At 35.2% G+C, this 15,000-nt stretch overlaps 1 protein-coding gene across 2 annotated transcripts in view; it reads left to right on the top strand.

Moving 5' to 3' along the window:
• Positions 1 to 11,090, top strand: part of pde4bb (phosphodiesterase 4B, cAMP-specific b) — an 89,345-nt gene extending 78,255 nt beyond the window's left edge. For both annotated transcript variants that reach the window (XM_051132135.1, XM_051132144.1), the window contains 9 exons: positions 2,720 to 2,813; positions 6,012 to 6,196; positions 6,296 to 6,394; positions 6,496 to 6,660; positions 7,732 to 7,831; positions 7,976 to 8,130; positions 8,656 to 8,778; positions 8,876 to 9,058; positions 9,141 to 11,090. In XM_051132135.1, coding sequence (XP_050988092.1) covers positions 2,720 to 2,813; positions 6,012 to 6,196; positions 6,296 to 6,394; positions 6,496 to 6,660; positions 7,732 to 7,831; positions 7,976 to 8,130; positions 8,656 to 8,778; positions 8,876 to 9,058; positions 9,141 to 9,428 — 1,392 coding nt within the window. In that variant the 3' untranslated portion in view covers positions 9,429 to 11,090. The remainder of the gene's footprint in view (positions 1 to 2,719; positions 2,814 to 6,011; positions 6,197 to 6,295; positions 6,395 to 6,495; positions 6,661 to 7,731; positions 7,832 to 7,975; positions 8,131 to 8,655; positions 8,779 to 8,875; positions 9,059 to 9,140) is intronic.
• The last annotated feature ends 3,910 nt before the right edge of the window (positions 11,091 to 15,000 follow it).

Raw genomic sequence — 15,000 nt, 5'->3', positions numbered from 1 at the left:
TCATGTAACAACACAGTATTAAGAATCAAGTGTAATTTTTATAAAAATCAACTATTAATTTCTTTTATGGACTATATGTAAATGTCTTTTATGTGATAAATAACTTATTCAGGTCAGTACTAAATAAAAAAACAGCATGCATTTTGTATGATCCCTCTTATTTTGGTAAAATAATTAGCTTTTTGCAGATTATGCAAAAATATATGTAAACTTTTGACCTCAAATGTATGCATTTAATCTAATTAATCTAATTAAATACATTAAGTTAAAATAATTTAGAAAGTTAATATACAGACTGTAGAACTCTAGTCTTTTAAAAATAGTCTAGTCTTACAACTGATTATTTCAAAGATAATTTATTATTGTTGGTTTATTATTTATAGATGAAAATGTCTTTGAACCGTAAAGGCAACGCATAATGAAATTCCGTTACGTTGTGCAAGTCTTCTATTAACGTCATAAACTCTGAAAGACAAAAGACTGAGTCTTCTTGTCATGCCTTTGAAGCTCTTTGAGTAGTAATTGAGTGAGTTCCACCCCTGTGAGCAGTCAGAACATGAGTCGCGCGGTCTCAGCGCGCCTCTACCTGAGGCTGCAGACAGAGAGAGGAGGAGCTGTGAGTCGTGAGGGAGGAGAGCGCGTCTACAGCGAGGTGAATCACTCGGCACTTTGTCTAACGCATTTCCTGACACCCGTCAAAGTGAGCTTACAGGCACTGCCTTGCCACATGCTCACCAAGAGTGCACGAAACACCATCGCTGCAACAATGGGACTATGCTACTCAGAGAAAAGGAGAAAATTTGGTGTGCTAAAAAGCTGGAGAGAGGTTAGTGCAAGGTTTCATTTTTGAACTAATTATACCTTTTCTCTGAGGTTTAATGCTGAAGGAACTGATTCATAGGTGTTGTGGAGATCGGTTGTCCTCTTTTGTTTAAGGCATTGGCTTATGCTTTATGTTGTTGTGAGAAATAAGAAAACATCTCAGAATTGTCTTTCATTTTTGAAAGTTTGAATATGTTTAAATGTGTGCAAAAAATAAAATGTATTAAGGAAAAAATGAGAATGGCACAGCAGTTTGACTTTCTCAACTTCGTAGTGTGTTCGATTTTTTAAGGTTAAACTTAAATAATAATTGATACTATTCATTTATTTACAGTTTTTTAAAAAGCAATTTATTATTTTAAAATGATATCCCCGCAATATAAAATACGTATTATGTTTTATTAATAAAAATACATATTTAATTGATACTATTAATTTATTAAAAAATAAATTATTAAAGAAATATTTTTTTAAACATTTTCTGCTTTTAAAATGATATCCTGTTATAAAACATGTATTCTATTTTAGAAAAATGTATTAAATTTTAAAAAATGTCATTATTATTATTTAATAATATTTTTGTATTTATAAGTGTTTTTAAATTTGATCTACCAGAACATTCAGACTTGCTGAGTTCAACAGTGTTTAGTTCTATATTATCAGCTGAAGTGCATTTGCATTGCATTTATGCATTTAATAGGAGGTTTTATCCTTAAAATATTAAAAATATTAAAATATTAACATTCATTTCAGCATGTTTCTTGAGCAGTGAAACAGCACTTTAGAATGATTTCTGAAGGATCATGTGATTATATTTTTGTATTTATGTAAGCGTTTTTAAATTCGAACTATCAAAACATTTAGACTTTAGTTCTATAATATCAGCTGAATGAACTTACATTGCATTTAGGCATTTAATAGGTGCTTTTGTCCAATGCAACTTGCAAGACATATATTTCAGCATATTTGCATTGCCTTGGCAAACAACATTTGCTTCACTGAGTAAAAATAAGCTGTTGCAAAACCATGTTCAGAACTTCCCAGAACAACATATTGCGGAAATACGTTTGATAGGAACAGATATGTCACTTGGTATTAAATGTGGAGGATGTGCAGGACTGATTAATAATTGTAGTGTTTGTGTGTGAGTTGACTGCATGTTACTTCTGTTTAGCTGTTTTTTTAATGCAAACATTCATGAGAATATGCTCAGATAAGCTGATATGGGAATTATGACTAAAGCTGCTTGTAGCATGCATGGATATAAAAAAATAAAAATGTGCATATAAATTGAAATAAATTGAACTTGAGTAAAAAATCAAGGCATTGTGTATAAGGTTTTGTGCGTTTACATGTGTGCCACAGCAGTGGCCGTAGAGCAAAGACAGAAAAGAGAGAGAGAAAGATAGACAGAGAGAAGCAGGAGGAGGAGGGTGAAAGCGAGACAGAAAATAACTGAGAGAGAAACAAGACTTGCTGGAAACCCACCGTACGGCAGATGCAGCTGATCTCATGGAATTCTGTCTGGATCTCTCCCGATGGTTTCTGTTTATCCGAGCCTGCCTGGGATGTGAAAGGGAACGCAGAGGGATGAGATGAGAGATGGTGTGGAGCCATTGGGGTCTAAGCTAGGGAGAGATTAAATGAGTTCAGGGTTTAGGCTTCTAACTGAAGACTCCAACATGCCTGAAGTCAACTATTTGCTCTCTGTGTCGTGGGGTTACATTAAGGTGTGTGTTTGTTAGAGAGTTTTATTGGTCATATGTGTATTGGTCATTTAATTCGGAGGTTGCTTGAGTTTCTTGGATTGCTTGGTTAAAATAGTACGAGGACCGGCGAGTCTGGAAATATTGATAACGTATGAATTTACCAAGTCTTGGCTTTTTGTGTGTTTTAGTTCAAGAGGATGTTGAATCGGGAACTGACACATCTGTCCGAGATGAGTCGCTCTGGAAACCAGGTGTCCGAGTTCATCTCCAACACATTCTTAGGTGAGTCCAAACATTCTTTTCATTGTCTTCATAAGATGATTCAAAATCTTTTAAGAAACGTATTACACAGTGACTGATAGTTCTTTTGTAAACCTTTTGTTTTTGAGTGATTAAAAGCTTGGGAAATAACGAAATAGAGCATGCATTTATTGCATATATGAATGGAACTTATGAATGTTTAATATTTTAAATTGGATATTTAATATATTCCTTAAACCCCCAGTTAATATGAGTTCATAAAAGCGGTATGCATAATTGCAAAAATGCCTAAATGCCTTTTAGTTGGAGTCATCCTTTCAAATACGGGTTGTTTAAAAGTTTGGGGTCCATAGGATGTTGTTTAAATAAATTAAAAAATACTCTTATTCAGCAAGGATGCAATAAATGTTTTAAAAGTGAAAGACACAGAACTTATAATGTTATTTAAGATTCCTACTTAAGTAAATGCTGTTCTTTTCTGAAAAAAGAAATTTAAAAAAAATACATATTTAATTGATACTATTAATTTATTTTAAAATAATTAATTTCTGCTTATGTATTATATTTTGTCAAATTAATTCAAATAAATTGGAATTATTAAATAATATTTTTGTATTTACATAAGCATTTTAAATTTGAACTACCAAAACATTTAGACTTGTTGACCTCAGTTCAACAGTGTTTCATTCTATAATATAAATATAATAATATAATGATATAATGATCATGTGACACTGAAGACTGGAGTAATGATGCTAAACAAAATTCAGCTTTGCATCACAGGAATAAATCAGATTTTAAAATATATTCAGATAGAAAGCAGTTATTTTAAACTGTAATAATATTTCACAATTTTTACTATTTTTACCATATTTTTAATTAAATAAATGCGTCCTTGGTGAGCATAAGAGACTTCTTTCAGCAACATGCCACAAAAAAAAGCCACATTACCCTAGAAGCATATATATCAGACAAGATCTACTGATTGTTTCCAAAATCCTACACTGTTTTTATAACAGTGTACAGTGTTTCAGATCAGTAGGCTAAACCAAGAAACCAAAACCTACTGAGAAATATGTTGAAAGCCATACTTCAGAGATGGCGATGGAGATAAAGCTTGTGGATAACGAGGTTGTCTAGCTCCTCCATGAAAACACTGATATCTAGAAAGAGGGGGTTTAATCATTGCTGAAGGTCTGTGGTTTGCCTGCACCTCTGTTATTCAAACCAGTCTGATCTGGTCTGGCATCTACGCGGTGTGAGAAAGAGGAGGGCTGAAACTGTAGTCTGCGTCAGATGCCACAGGGTCACTGTACTCTCCTAACCCTGACGTTCAGAGCCCCACAGCCTACACGCTCACTCGCAGAGTCATCAGTGGGGAGATTTTCAGACAAACACTCTTAATATGCGGTGTTAGCGAAAGCTCACACGCGGCTCAACTCTCCCAAATGAGAAACAAGAGATGTTTAGAAAGAGCAAAACGAATGTGCGGTTCTGAGGGACGTCACTGGAGAAAAAAAAAATCTAGAGATCGCTCTTTCATCTCAGGAGACTTGGATTATTTTCTCAAGCATGCTTTAAGTTTCAACTTTGTCTCAGATGTTTCTCTTAAAAGACTTCAGTAGAAATAACATTAGATACAACTGAGCTGCACTGGCACCAGCATATACTTAAAAAAATATACTTTGGATACTTTGGAAAAGCAAAATACTAAATGTATTAGTTTTGGTTCAAACCTTTCATTTTAATGCAATTTTTATCAAAACGATTCATACAAAGTAATAAAAATATATATATATTTATTGTAAAGACCATAATTCAGTAGTATATTTTCTTTAGACATAAGCCAAAATGTTACTTAACATAGGTCAATATAACTCTTTTTTGTTTTTTATAACTTCAGTTCTAATGTAGTGTTTATAATTTTCTTTTTTTATTTTACAAAGTTAAACGATTATTTATTAGAATGATAACTTCATTTCACCATATTTATATTTAGTTTGGTTCATATACTTAAACTCTGATTTAGTTTTTATCAAAATTATTTGTTTTTTTAAAGACAAAAGCGTTCATAAAACATTAAAAAGGCTATTCATTGAAAACGCTATAATTACATATAATTACACAGAATGTTACTTAATGTGGGTCAGTTTAAAATAGTTTTGCTTTTTATAACTTAATTTTACCATATTTATTTTAATGTTTAGTTTGGTTTGGTTCAAACCTTATCAAAAATATGTATTTTTCCAAAGAAAAGCATTTTGTCTATAAAAGGATAAAAGGATTATTTATTAAAAAGACCATAATGAAGTAGTATATTTTCTTTAGACATGAGCCAAAATGTTACTTATAGCAGGTCAATATAATAAATTTTTTGCTTTTTATAACTTAATTTCACCATATTTATTATTTAGTTTGGTTCATATTTTAACTGCTGATTTAGTATTTATCAAAAATATGTATTTTTCCAAAGACAAAAACATTCATACAAAGTAAAAAATATTATTATTTATTAAAAAGACCATAATTAGGTAATATATTTTGTTTAGACATGCACCAAAATGTTACTTATAGTAGGACAAAAAAATATTTTTTTGCTCTTTATAACTTCATTCAAATTAGCTACAATACAAAAGTAAAATTTTCCTTAGAAATAAGTTTGTTAGTCAGTGTTTAGTTTATTTCCTATAATAAAGACAACTTCAAAAGAGCTTGTTTATTGTGATTTTGTTTAAATATATGCATCATATTTTCTGTTATGTACAAACTGAAGAAAATAAAACAACTTCTGAAGTCAATAACAACACTACTTTTTTTCTACATTTTTTTGATGGTTTAAACTTTCCATTTAATTTTGTTGTTTCAGTTTGTATTGTTTTGCTATCGTACTTGATTTCCCATTAAACTGCTTAACTCGCATGACCAGTAAGACTTGTCAGCCAGCTTTTCCAGTGAGGCCATTGCTGTTCTGTTTCAGAACTGAACCAGCATAAACCAGGCTGGACCATCACTCTGGTCTAAGCTTTTCATTTCATCAGCACTTAGCTGTTGCGTAAACTTGGGCAGAGAAATTCTTGTAGGTGGCTTTTACTAATATCGAACTTCATTTTGCTGACTTGTACTCACTCAGCGAGTCTGTAAAGTCATGGTCTCTGTTGTGAATTGACTGTGTGAGAGCTGAAATGAACAATCATGGTCTAAAACCTTTCCCCCCTGTAGATAAACAGAATGAACTGGAGATCCCATCGCCCACTCCTAAATCGCGGGACAGAAAGAGGAGGCAGCAGCAGCTGATGACTCAGATCAGCGGGGTGAGGAAGGTCACGCACGGCCCTGGTCTGTCCAGCAGCTGCAGTACGGCTCGCTTCGGCGTGAAAACAGATTTGGAGGACTTGCTCTCAAAGGTAAAGTCGTGCATTCCAGACCACCAGTTGCACAGAAACTGTGCACTTTTGTCGAGTTTGTATCGTAATTGGATGTGTATCCTCTCTTGCCGTTTGTAGGACCTGGAGGACATCAACAAGTGGGGTCTGAACATCTTTAAAGTTTCAGAGCACTCTCACCATCGACCGCTGACCTGCATCATGTATGCCATCTTTCAGGTTAGTGCGCAAAAAAAAGCCCATCTCACAAGCCAAGAGATGTGTTTTTAAAAATGAAATATGACTAAAGCACATTTGAACAAACTGTGTTTGTTCTGTAGGAGAGAGATTTAATGAAGACATTTAAGATCCCAGTGGAAACCTTTGTGACGTACATGATGACCCTTGAAGATCACTACCACGCAGACGTTGCCTATCATAACAGTCTACACGCAGCTGACGTGGCCCAGTCCACACACATCCTGCTGTCCACACCTGCACTTGATGTAAGAAACTCGTATATGACTTAGAAATGTAGTAAAGCTTTATTTGTATAGCACGTTTCAAAACAGTTTACAAAGTGCTTTATAAAAAACATATGAATAAAAACAAAAGTGAAAATAAAATAGAAATAATGTTTTATAACTGCATATAACAAAATAAGAAAAATGTAAAAACTGAAAAGCTTAATACAAAATAAGAGATTAAAATCAATTAAAAAATAAATATTAGAAAATAATAAAAAATAAATACATTTGCATATAACAAAAAAATGGAATAAATTATTAAAAGAATTAGAAAAAAAATGAAAACAAGAATAAACTGGAAATAAAAGAACTTAGTGAAGTGCTTACTATAAAATAAGAGATTAAAATACAAAGAAATTGAAAAAATTAAAATGCATAAATATAAGAGAATAAGAGAATAAAATATAAATTAATTAAAAATACAGTGCATAAAAATTAGAGAATAAAATGTAAAAAATGAAAAAATGTAAATGCATAAAAAACAATAGAATAAAATAGATATGAACAAAAAAGACAGAACAAAATAAAAGAATAAAATATACAAACAAAAGAATAAAATAGAAATAAAAGAATTTACTAAATTACTTATAAAATAAGAGGTTAAAATACAAATAAATTTAAAAAATGAAAATGCATAAAAATAATAGAATAAAATAAAATCAAAACAAAAGAAAAATGATTAAAACCTTTTTTCTTTTACATTTACAGCCAGTCATCTGTTTCTGAATCCCTTTGAACTGCTTTCATACTAATTTTCCTGATGCACGATCCCTCTAATCTCTAAACAGCATGCAATGTTTTGTCTGCAGCTCATCTTGCTTTGTCTTCTTTAAATGCAAAAATAAAACTTGAAAGACAAGTCTTTTATCTGCAAAATATTTTAGTTTTACTAAAGCTCAGTGGCAAACAGAGTTAAAACTGAAACCGTTTCAACTTGCAGAGTCATCTTACAATGCTTAAACTGTTTGCAACATACTTTACTCAGTCCAGTGCATTGGGGAAAGTTGATCCAGGTCGTGTAACGCTGTCTTTCTCTATTATTATCCACAGGCGGTCTTTACAGACCTGGAGATCCTGGCCGCTATCTTTGCAGCAGCCATCCATGACGTGGACCACCCAGGGGTCTCAAACCAGTTCCTAATTAATACCAGTGAGTGCGTTTTTATCTACATATTGAAGGCTATGCGTGCTTACTGCTGCAGTTATTGAAACGCAAACCATATGGGAGAACAAAGCCTCAATGTTATGACTGTTTCATGTCTCTCATAAACATCGTGGCCTGTCTTTGCTGCAGACTCCGAGCTGGCGCTCATGTACAATGACGAGTCTGTTCTGGAGAACCATCACCTAGCGGTTGGTTTCAAGCTCTTGCAAGGGGAAAACTGCGATATCTTCCAAAACCTCTCCAAGAAGCAGCGACAGAGTCTCAGGAAAATGGTCATCGATATGGTAGGCATTTGACATTTTCCTCTTTACGTTTTTAGCATTCACACAGCTCACACAGAAGTCACCTTCAAACCAAGCAGGTTTTTATCGGTCAAAGCATTGCACACGATGAAAATCTGTGTGGGCAACTTTTTTGCCCTCAAATGAAACTCCCATGCGTATTTGAAAATTCGTAAAGTAGGAGTGTTTGTTTCGAAACCTGAAGCTTGTTCTCACTTAGTTTGGTTTGTTTACGCATAGATAAACACAGCAATCGTGCCCAAATTCACACCAAAATAATCACTTTGACCAATGAGAGGACAGTTCTATTCACATGTGACACAGTTTGGGATGTTGCCTTAAGAACGTAAATAAAATGCACCACTGTAACAATTTAGTGAAGAAAATACAACCTTGTAACAATTTACTGAAGAAAATGCAACATTGTAACAATTTAGTGATGAAAATGCAACACTGTAACAATTTGAGTTCTTTTTTGGAACATAGCAAATGTTCTACAGCACCCTAAGCCTCCATCTCTTTCCGTAGGTACTAGCAACAGACATGTCCAAACACATGAGCTTACTGGCTGACTTAAAGACAATGGTCGAGACCAAGAAGGTGACCAGTTCAGGAGTGTTGCTACTGGACAACTATACAGACAGGATACAGGTGAGTCCTGGCTTGTGTGTTCTCAACAACGTTCATTTCTTCACTACTAGTTCCTCAAGTCAACATCATTCAACGTCCTGTCTCATAATGTTCACAGGTCTTACGAAATATGGTTCACTGTGCCGACCTCAGCAATCCTACCAAGCCATTAGACCTGTACCGCCAATGGACGGATCGAATTATGGAAGAGTTTTTCCACCAGGGTGACCGAGAAAGAGAGCGAGGCATGGAGATCAGCCCGATGTGTGACAAACACACCGCTTCAGTGGAGAAGTCTCAGGTGGGCATTCTTTCTTTTTGACAAGGGATTGGCCAATGCAAGCAATTTCTAGAAGGAACTAACATTTTGGTTTTCCTTTTAGGTTGGTTTCATTGATTACATCGTACATCCCCTATGGGAGACCTGGGCGGACCTGGTGCATCCAGATGCACAGGATATTTTGGACACTTTAGAGGAAAACAGGAACTGGTACCATAGCATGATACCACAGAGTCCCTCCCCGCCCTTCTTCGAAACGGGAACTGACGGTGGAGACAAATTTCAGTTCGAGTTGGAGGTTGAGGAAGGAGCCAAGCAGGATACCGAGAACCTGTCAGAAACAGACTGTGTGGAGATAGTGACGCATTCGCCTTCATCCGCCGAGACGTAGCACCTCACTACAAATGGCTGTCATGTTGGCCTTTTTGATGACAAAGCAAAGTGGAGGAACGTTATTCTCCTGCTACCTGAGAATCCCTCAGAGGAGCACTGTGTCTTGGGACTTTCAGAGCCCAAAACGGGAGTGAGCGAACATCCTACGCAAGTTGGAATTTGCAGGAATCCATTTATGTTTCCAGAAGTGGACAGACGGACGGCCGTACCGAAAGTGCCATAAGCTGGATTTTCCTAATCAGACGTTGCAGTCTGATCTGAATGTTGGAGTGGGTTTCTGTGAAGGAGAAATGCTGACCCTCTTATAAGAGGGGTTTGTACTACAAGTGACTTTTTTGTAAAAAAGTGACTACTTTTTTGTACTTTGTGCGCTTTGTGACTTTTTTTGGGTGTCACATCCAACTACACTTTTGAAAACAGACATGAGAAATGTTGTCATGCTGAAAGCAAAAGCATGTAATTCCCAGTCGTGTATTGGGAATGCAGTCTTCCTGAATTTTGGACAACGGAATAATCTAGTTCTTGTGCCAGCATACTTTATTCAAGTAATACAGAACCTTTGTACTTTCTCTTTTAAAAGGCGTCCTTACAAAGCGATTCCTCTGGTACGATTCGTGTCACATTTTATGTTGTGTATTAACAAAAACAGGATCCAAAGAGTCCAGCATTTTAGTGGTTTCTCTTAAAGAAATGCTCTGGGGTGAACAGAAACTGTATTTATGGCGACTGTGTTAATTACCACAGAAAATATTTTTTTTTTGTTTTTTTTTGTACTTCCATTGTAAGAGCCATTATAAGTACAGTAAGGAGCTATTGTAACGAGTACCTTATTGTATCTGTGATGCTGTCAATTAAGCTGCACTATTAAACCCAGATTATTTCTTTTAACCACTTTAATATGGGAAACAAGCATCCCAACACTCAACAGCGATATTAAACTGATTTATAACTAATTGTTTTTTATATGCCATCTATTTAAATGACCCCTTCATGACTGTAAATGTCATTGAGATGTGTGTCAAAGCAACAAAAGAGACTAAAGATTTGACATTAAAAATTGAAACTCTTAAATCCCTACTCAGTTTTTCTTACGCCTTTCATTTTTTAGAATCTAAGCTTTTAATATTCAAAGAACAATGTCAACAGTAAACCTCAATTACACAATTGCTGATGTCAAACAGTGTGGTTCCTCCTGATGTATGTTCTTACTGGTCAGGAACGGGATGTGGTTAACGTGCGTCATTCTGATTGAGATTAGCCTTTCAATCGACTTAAACAAGTATCTTTCTTTCCTAACAAAATGTACACTGTTTGCTTTTGCTTACCCTTTATGTTAATGCATTTTTTTAATCAACGGAGGACTATTACTCACCGAAGCTTGACTACGGTTTGCCACAGACATTATTATTCACCCAAATCGAATTTATGGTTACGATATGAAGCTGAAACTTCAGCCTTTGTCTTTTTTACTCATGTTTGTCATTGTGAAGCCAATGATGAACATGCACACTGTGATTTCACTGGTGGAATCACCGTAATCTCTATTACTATTATATTTATTATTATTATATTATCATTTTTAGTTTTAAACCTCTGTTAAAGATGTGTTGCACATTTCCTATTTGTCCAAAAAAAGAGATTAAAGAGAAATAAATGAAAATGTTTTGTCTGTAATTGTTGCTGTATTTCTTATGCATACTCCAGAGTCAGATAGTCTAGAATAGTGGTGCACATACTATAAACCATAATACAGCTACAAAAAAAAGTGTGTTATGTAACTGCAATTATGCAATCAGGCAATTTTGCTACAGTAGATTATTCAGATAAATGTTTTCCACCTGGCTGTGAGATGCATGGTTGAGCTATCAGGCTGTTAATATATAATTTTGTATGTATTTAGGATTTTTGTTAATATGTGTTCATTCAAAACTAGCAGTGACGTAAGAACTCAAAAGTGTATTTGCCCCTAAAACAAACAAATCCAAAGGATCATGACACACTAATGGCAAACGTTTGCATTTATTACATAAAAGGGGTGGAATGTTAAACCAACTTTATAGCTACGTATCACTTGTTAGCTGTTTCCCCTGTTTGCACAGACATAACAAAACACCAACAACAGAATCAACCAATGCGCTCATTTACCACATATCAGAGTACAGATCATGCAGACGTGACATCTGCCACCACCCAAAAACAACCAAAGCGTATCCTGCACGGCAAGTCTGCTTTCATTGAGTAACACTGATGCTTTACCAGCAATGACGATGATCAGCTTAAGCCAGATGACCTTTGCGTAGCGAACATTGTGTTTGCACTGACTGAATTTAAATTTGTTATTAAACATCTCAGTATATCATGGACGCCACCCTTGAGATATAAAACATTTGATTCGATTGAGATATAGTCATCACTAGTCATATCTGAGGACCAGGGGGCGGTTGCGTAAACTGCTTAGACTAGTCATAAAAGTCTGGTCATAACTTAAGTTACATAAAATGGTAGACTGGCCTAATTTGAATCTGAAATGTAAGACTGATTATAACTTGACTAATTGCTAGTTGGTCAAACTAGTTCTTTATATACAGTCTTAACATGATGGCTATGTTCATGCAACTGGCCCCAGTATATCAGAGACTTAAGCCTTGTTCAGACTGTCAGTCCAAATCCGATTTGTGCATATCCGATTGGAATCCAATCATATTTAGTAAGTGTGAATGTCAAAAAAAAACCACATAAAATTTCTGGAAATCTGTCTCAGATCGGATTTTGCGTAGCTTGTATTTTGTGAGCCAATGTTCTCACTCCCAACTCATCACATACTTACGCTTGGTCAGGACCCTTTCGCGTCGCTTTTTGACGCTCAAGGTACCCCATTAGCGTCACTTTTGGACGTGCAGAGTCCTCAGTTGATTTCAGTTGTTTGCCTTAATTTAATGGTTGCATGTATTTGTAAAAAATATTAATAATTTATATAAATTTATACTTTCATTGGAGCATGTAACCCCACCCCTACCCTAAACTTACCCACTTCTAAACACTATAAAACGCTGAAAATGATCCTGCACCGTTAACACGCTTACATCTCATTCAAAAGATACTCCCGAAAATTAGCATGACAGTCGGTCACGAGAAATACAAGAGCCAATGGCATTTCACAAGCCTGACGTAACGCTTCTTCTGGCGCCATTTTGTGAATTTTACGAAACAAACAGACTGAGATTTATGGCGGACGGAGACGGTGATCGAGTCCATGTACATGTTTGTACATGTACCTACCCCTAATCGGTACATATTACTACCTTAAAGGTACATTTTAGTACTTTGAAAGTACATATTGGTACCTTAAAGACACATATTAGTACTGTAAAAGCACTTATTTGTACCACCCCAGTGATAGAACTGTACCCTTTTTTCTGAAAGTGTACTCAAGACCAGCATGAAATACGCTCAGGACAGTTGGGCCACTCCTGCACTTCGTCACGAAAGCTTATCATCTGCACGTGTTTTAAGCCTTGTCAACGAAAACAGAAATTTTAAAGCATTCAAACACAAGTAGATGAGAAAAAACTGGAAAATGGAGTACTTGCGTCTCAGACACGTGGACACCGAAATGAGTTCTCTTCCCTGTCTTCTTGCATTTGAACGAACAAATACATCTCATCAATTTAAACATTCAAGCTCAAAAAGACATGAAAGAGCCTAATTTAGTACCCATGCACTGTGTTCTTTGCACGCAATGTGCACGCAGAGAACCTAAGTGCAAATAGCAATGAATTCTTTATACGCTAAGTGAAAATAGCAGTATTTTTAGCAATGTGCTATTTATTGCAAATAGCAATAGATTCTATTTACACTGGTAAATAGCAGCATTTTTTTGCTATTTATACTACTTGCAAATAGTGGTAGTTATCTGCACCTCAGTATTGTAGTACATTATCAAAGAATAATAATGTATTGAGTGTATATTATAATTTGAATTCAAATTATTAAATGGATGCTACCTTAGTGGGACAATAATGCCCTCCCTACACCTACCCTTACCCTACCTGATAATTTATTTTCAACTTTTTGTTTCCTTCATTTTCACTGAAAATAAACTTGACAAATAAAAGATGTGATATGAGATTTGAAAAGGGAGAAAGAAATCATGATATTGGATCTATTGTCTCTTAAAGGGACCGTGCCTAATTTATTACCTGGTGTCAATGTTTTTAATGTTAATCCAAGAAAATAAAAGAGAGAAAATCATGCACTGCTCTTGACTGACTTACTCTGTAGTTAAAAAGCGGCTGTGAACTGAGAATTTAAATATCTTTGATCTTTTAACATATAAGAGATCAATATCCTGTAAGTTTCAGAACTCAAAACTTTCCCGTTACTCTAAAAACAGCTTATACTAAAGCCAGGTTGTGGAATGTATGAATATCAACATCTGCTTCGACATAGTTGCCTGTTTAGCCCCACCCACAGATTCGAATGACGAGAGGCGAACGCAGGCCTACACAGAAATCAATAAAGATGGTTCTGAATACTAGAAGACATTGTGCAGTGCCAAGTTGTGGAAAACAGTCTTTGCATTGCCTTCCTTCTGAAGCCAAAGAGGAAAGAGTGGATGAACTTTGTTTTTAATGAAGGTCCACACCATGTCAGTGAGATCTTGGTCCTTTTCAATTAGTTTTAACGTGGGTTCATTAACCATCAAGGTCCAATTAACTGCAGGATTTTCAGAAAGATTGAAACTAAAAGACAATGTTGTGCCGACTATGTTGGATCGGACAGTAATGTCACCACACAACTTGGTCCTTTGTTCACTTTGTTTTACGGCGGTTTCATTAACAAACAAGACACAATTTGACACAGGAATTTCAGAAAGATTGAAACTCAAAGAAGTTACTTTTTTTTTTGAAGTTATACTTTTGGGCTTTTTGTTACTTTATTATTGAGAGGACAGTGTTAGGAAAGTATTGGAGAGAGAGGAGATCAGGATCAGCATTGGACTTCAAGACAGGAATCGAACTCTGGTCGCCATAAGTGCAGTTTCACTGTATATGTCAGTGCACTAACCACAAGGCTATCGGCGCCGACACACCACACAAGTTCGAGTAACTGTTTTATTATGTGTTCACTATTGCTTTGTCTGTTATTACAGATCGTTTGATATGTATGGAGTATTTATGTATCGATCTATGAAGGATGTAGGCTGTCAAACATACACAACTATTAGCCAATTATAGCAGTGGGCGTTTACTTCTGAGTCTACAATCCACCATACCTATTCAAACAGAGCGCTCCAATGACGGGGGTCAAAACAAGGACAGAAAAAAAGCCTATTACTTCTAAATAATGATATTTTTGGATGTAAAAATCTTTAACCTTATAAGTGAACCTTAAGGTACAAAATATATTTTTTAAAAAGGCAGTTAATGACCACTTGCAACCAATGTATCCCCTAAATTTATTTTTTAGAGTGTGGTGGGAAAGTTTTGCACATGCAAGCGGCACTTTATAAAACATAGTTTGGTAAATATAGCAGTTCACTGAAATTTTCTGACGTGGTGTTGTTAATA

Source organism: Labeo rohita, chromosome 2 (genome assembly GCF_022985175.1).
Source record: "Labeo rohita strain BAU-BD-2019 chromosome 2, IGBB_LRoh.1.0, whole genome shotgun sequence".
Classification (NCBI taxonomy): Eukaryota; Metazoa; Chordata; class Actinopteri; order Cypriniformes; family Cyprinidae; genus Labeo; species Labeo rohita.
Note: the sequence above shows the minus strand (reverse complement) of the source record. Positions and strands in the feature narration are given on the sequence as shown.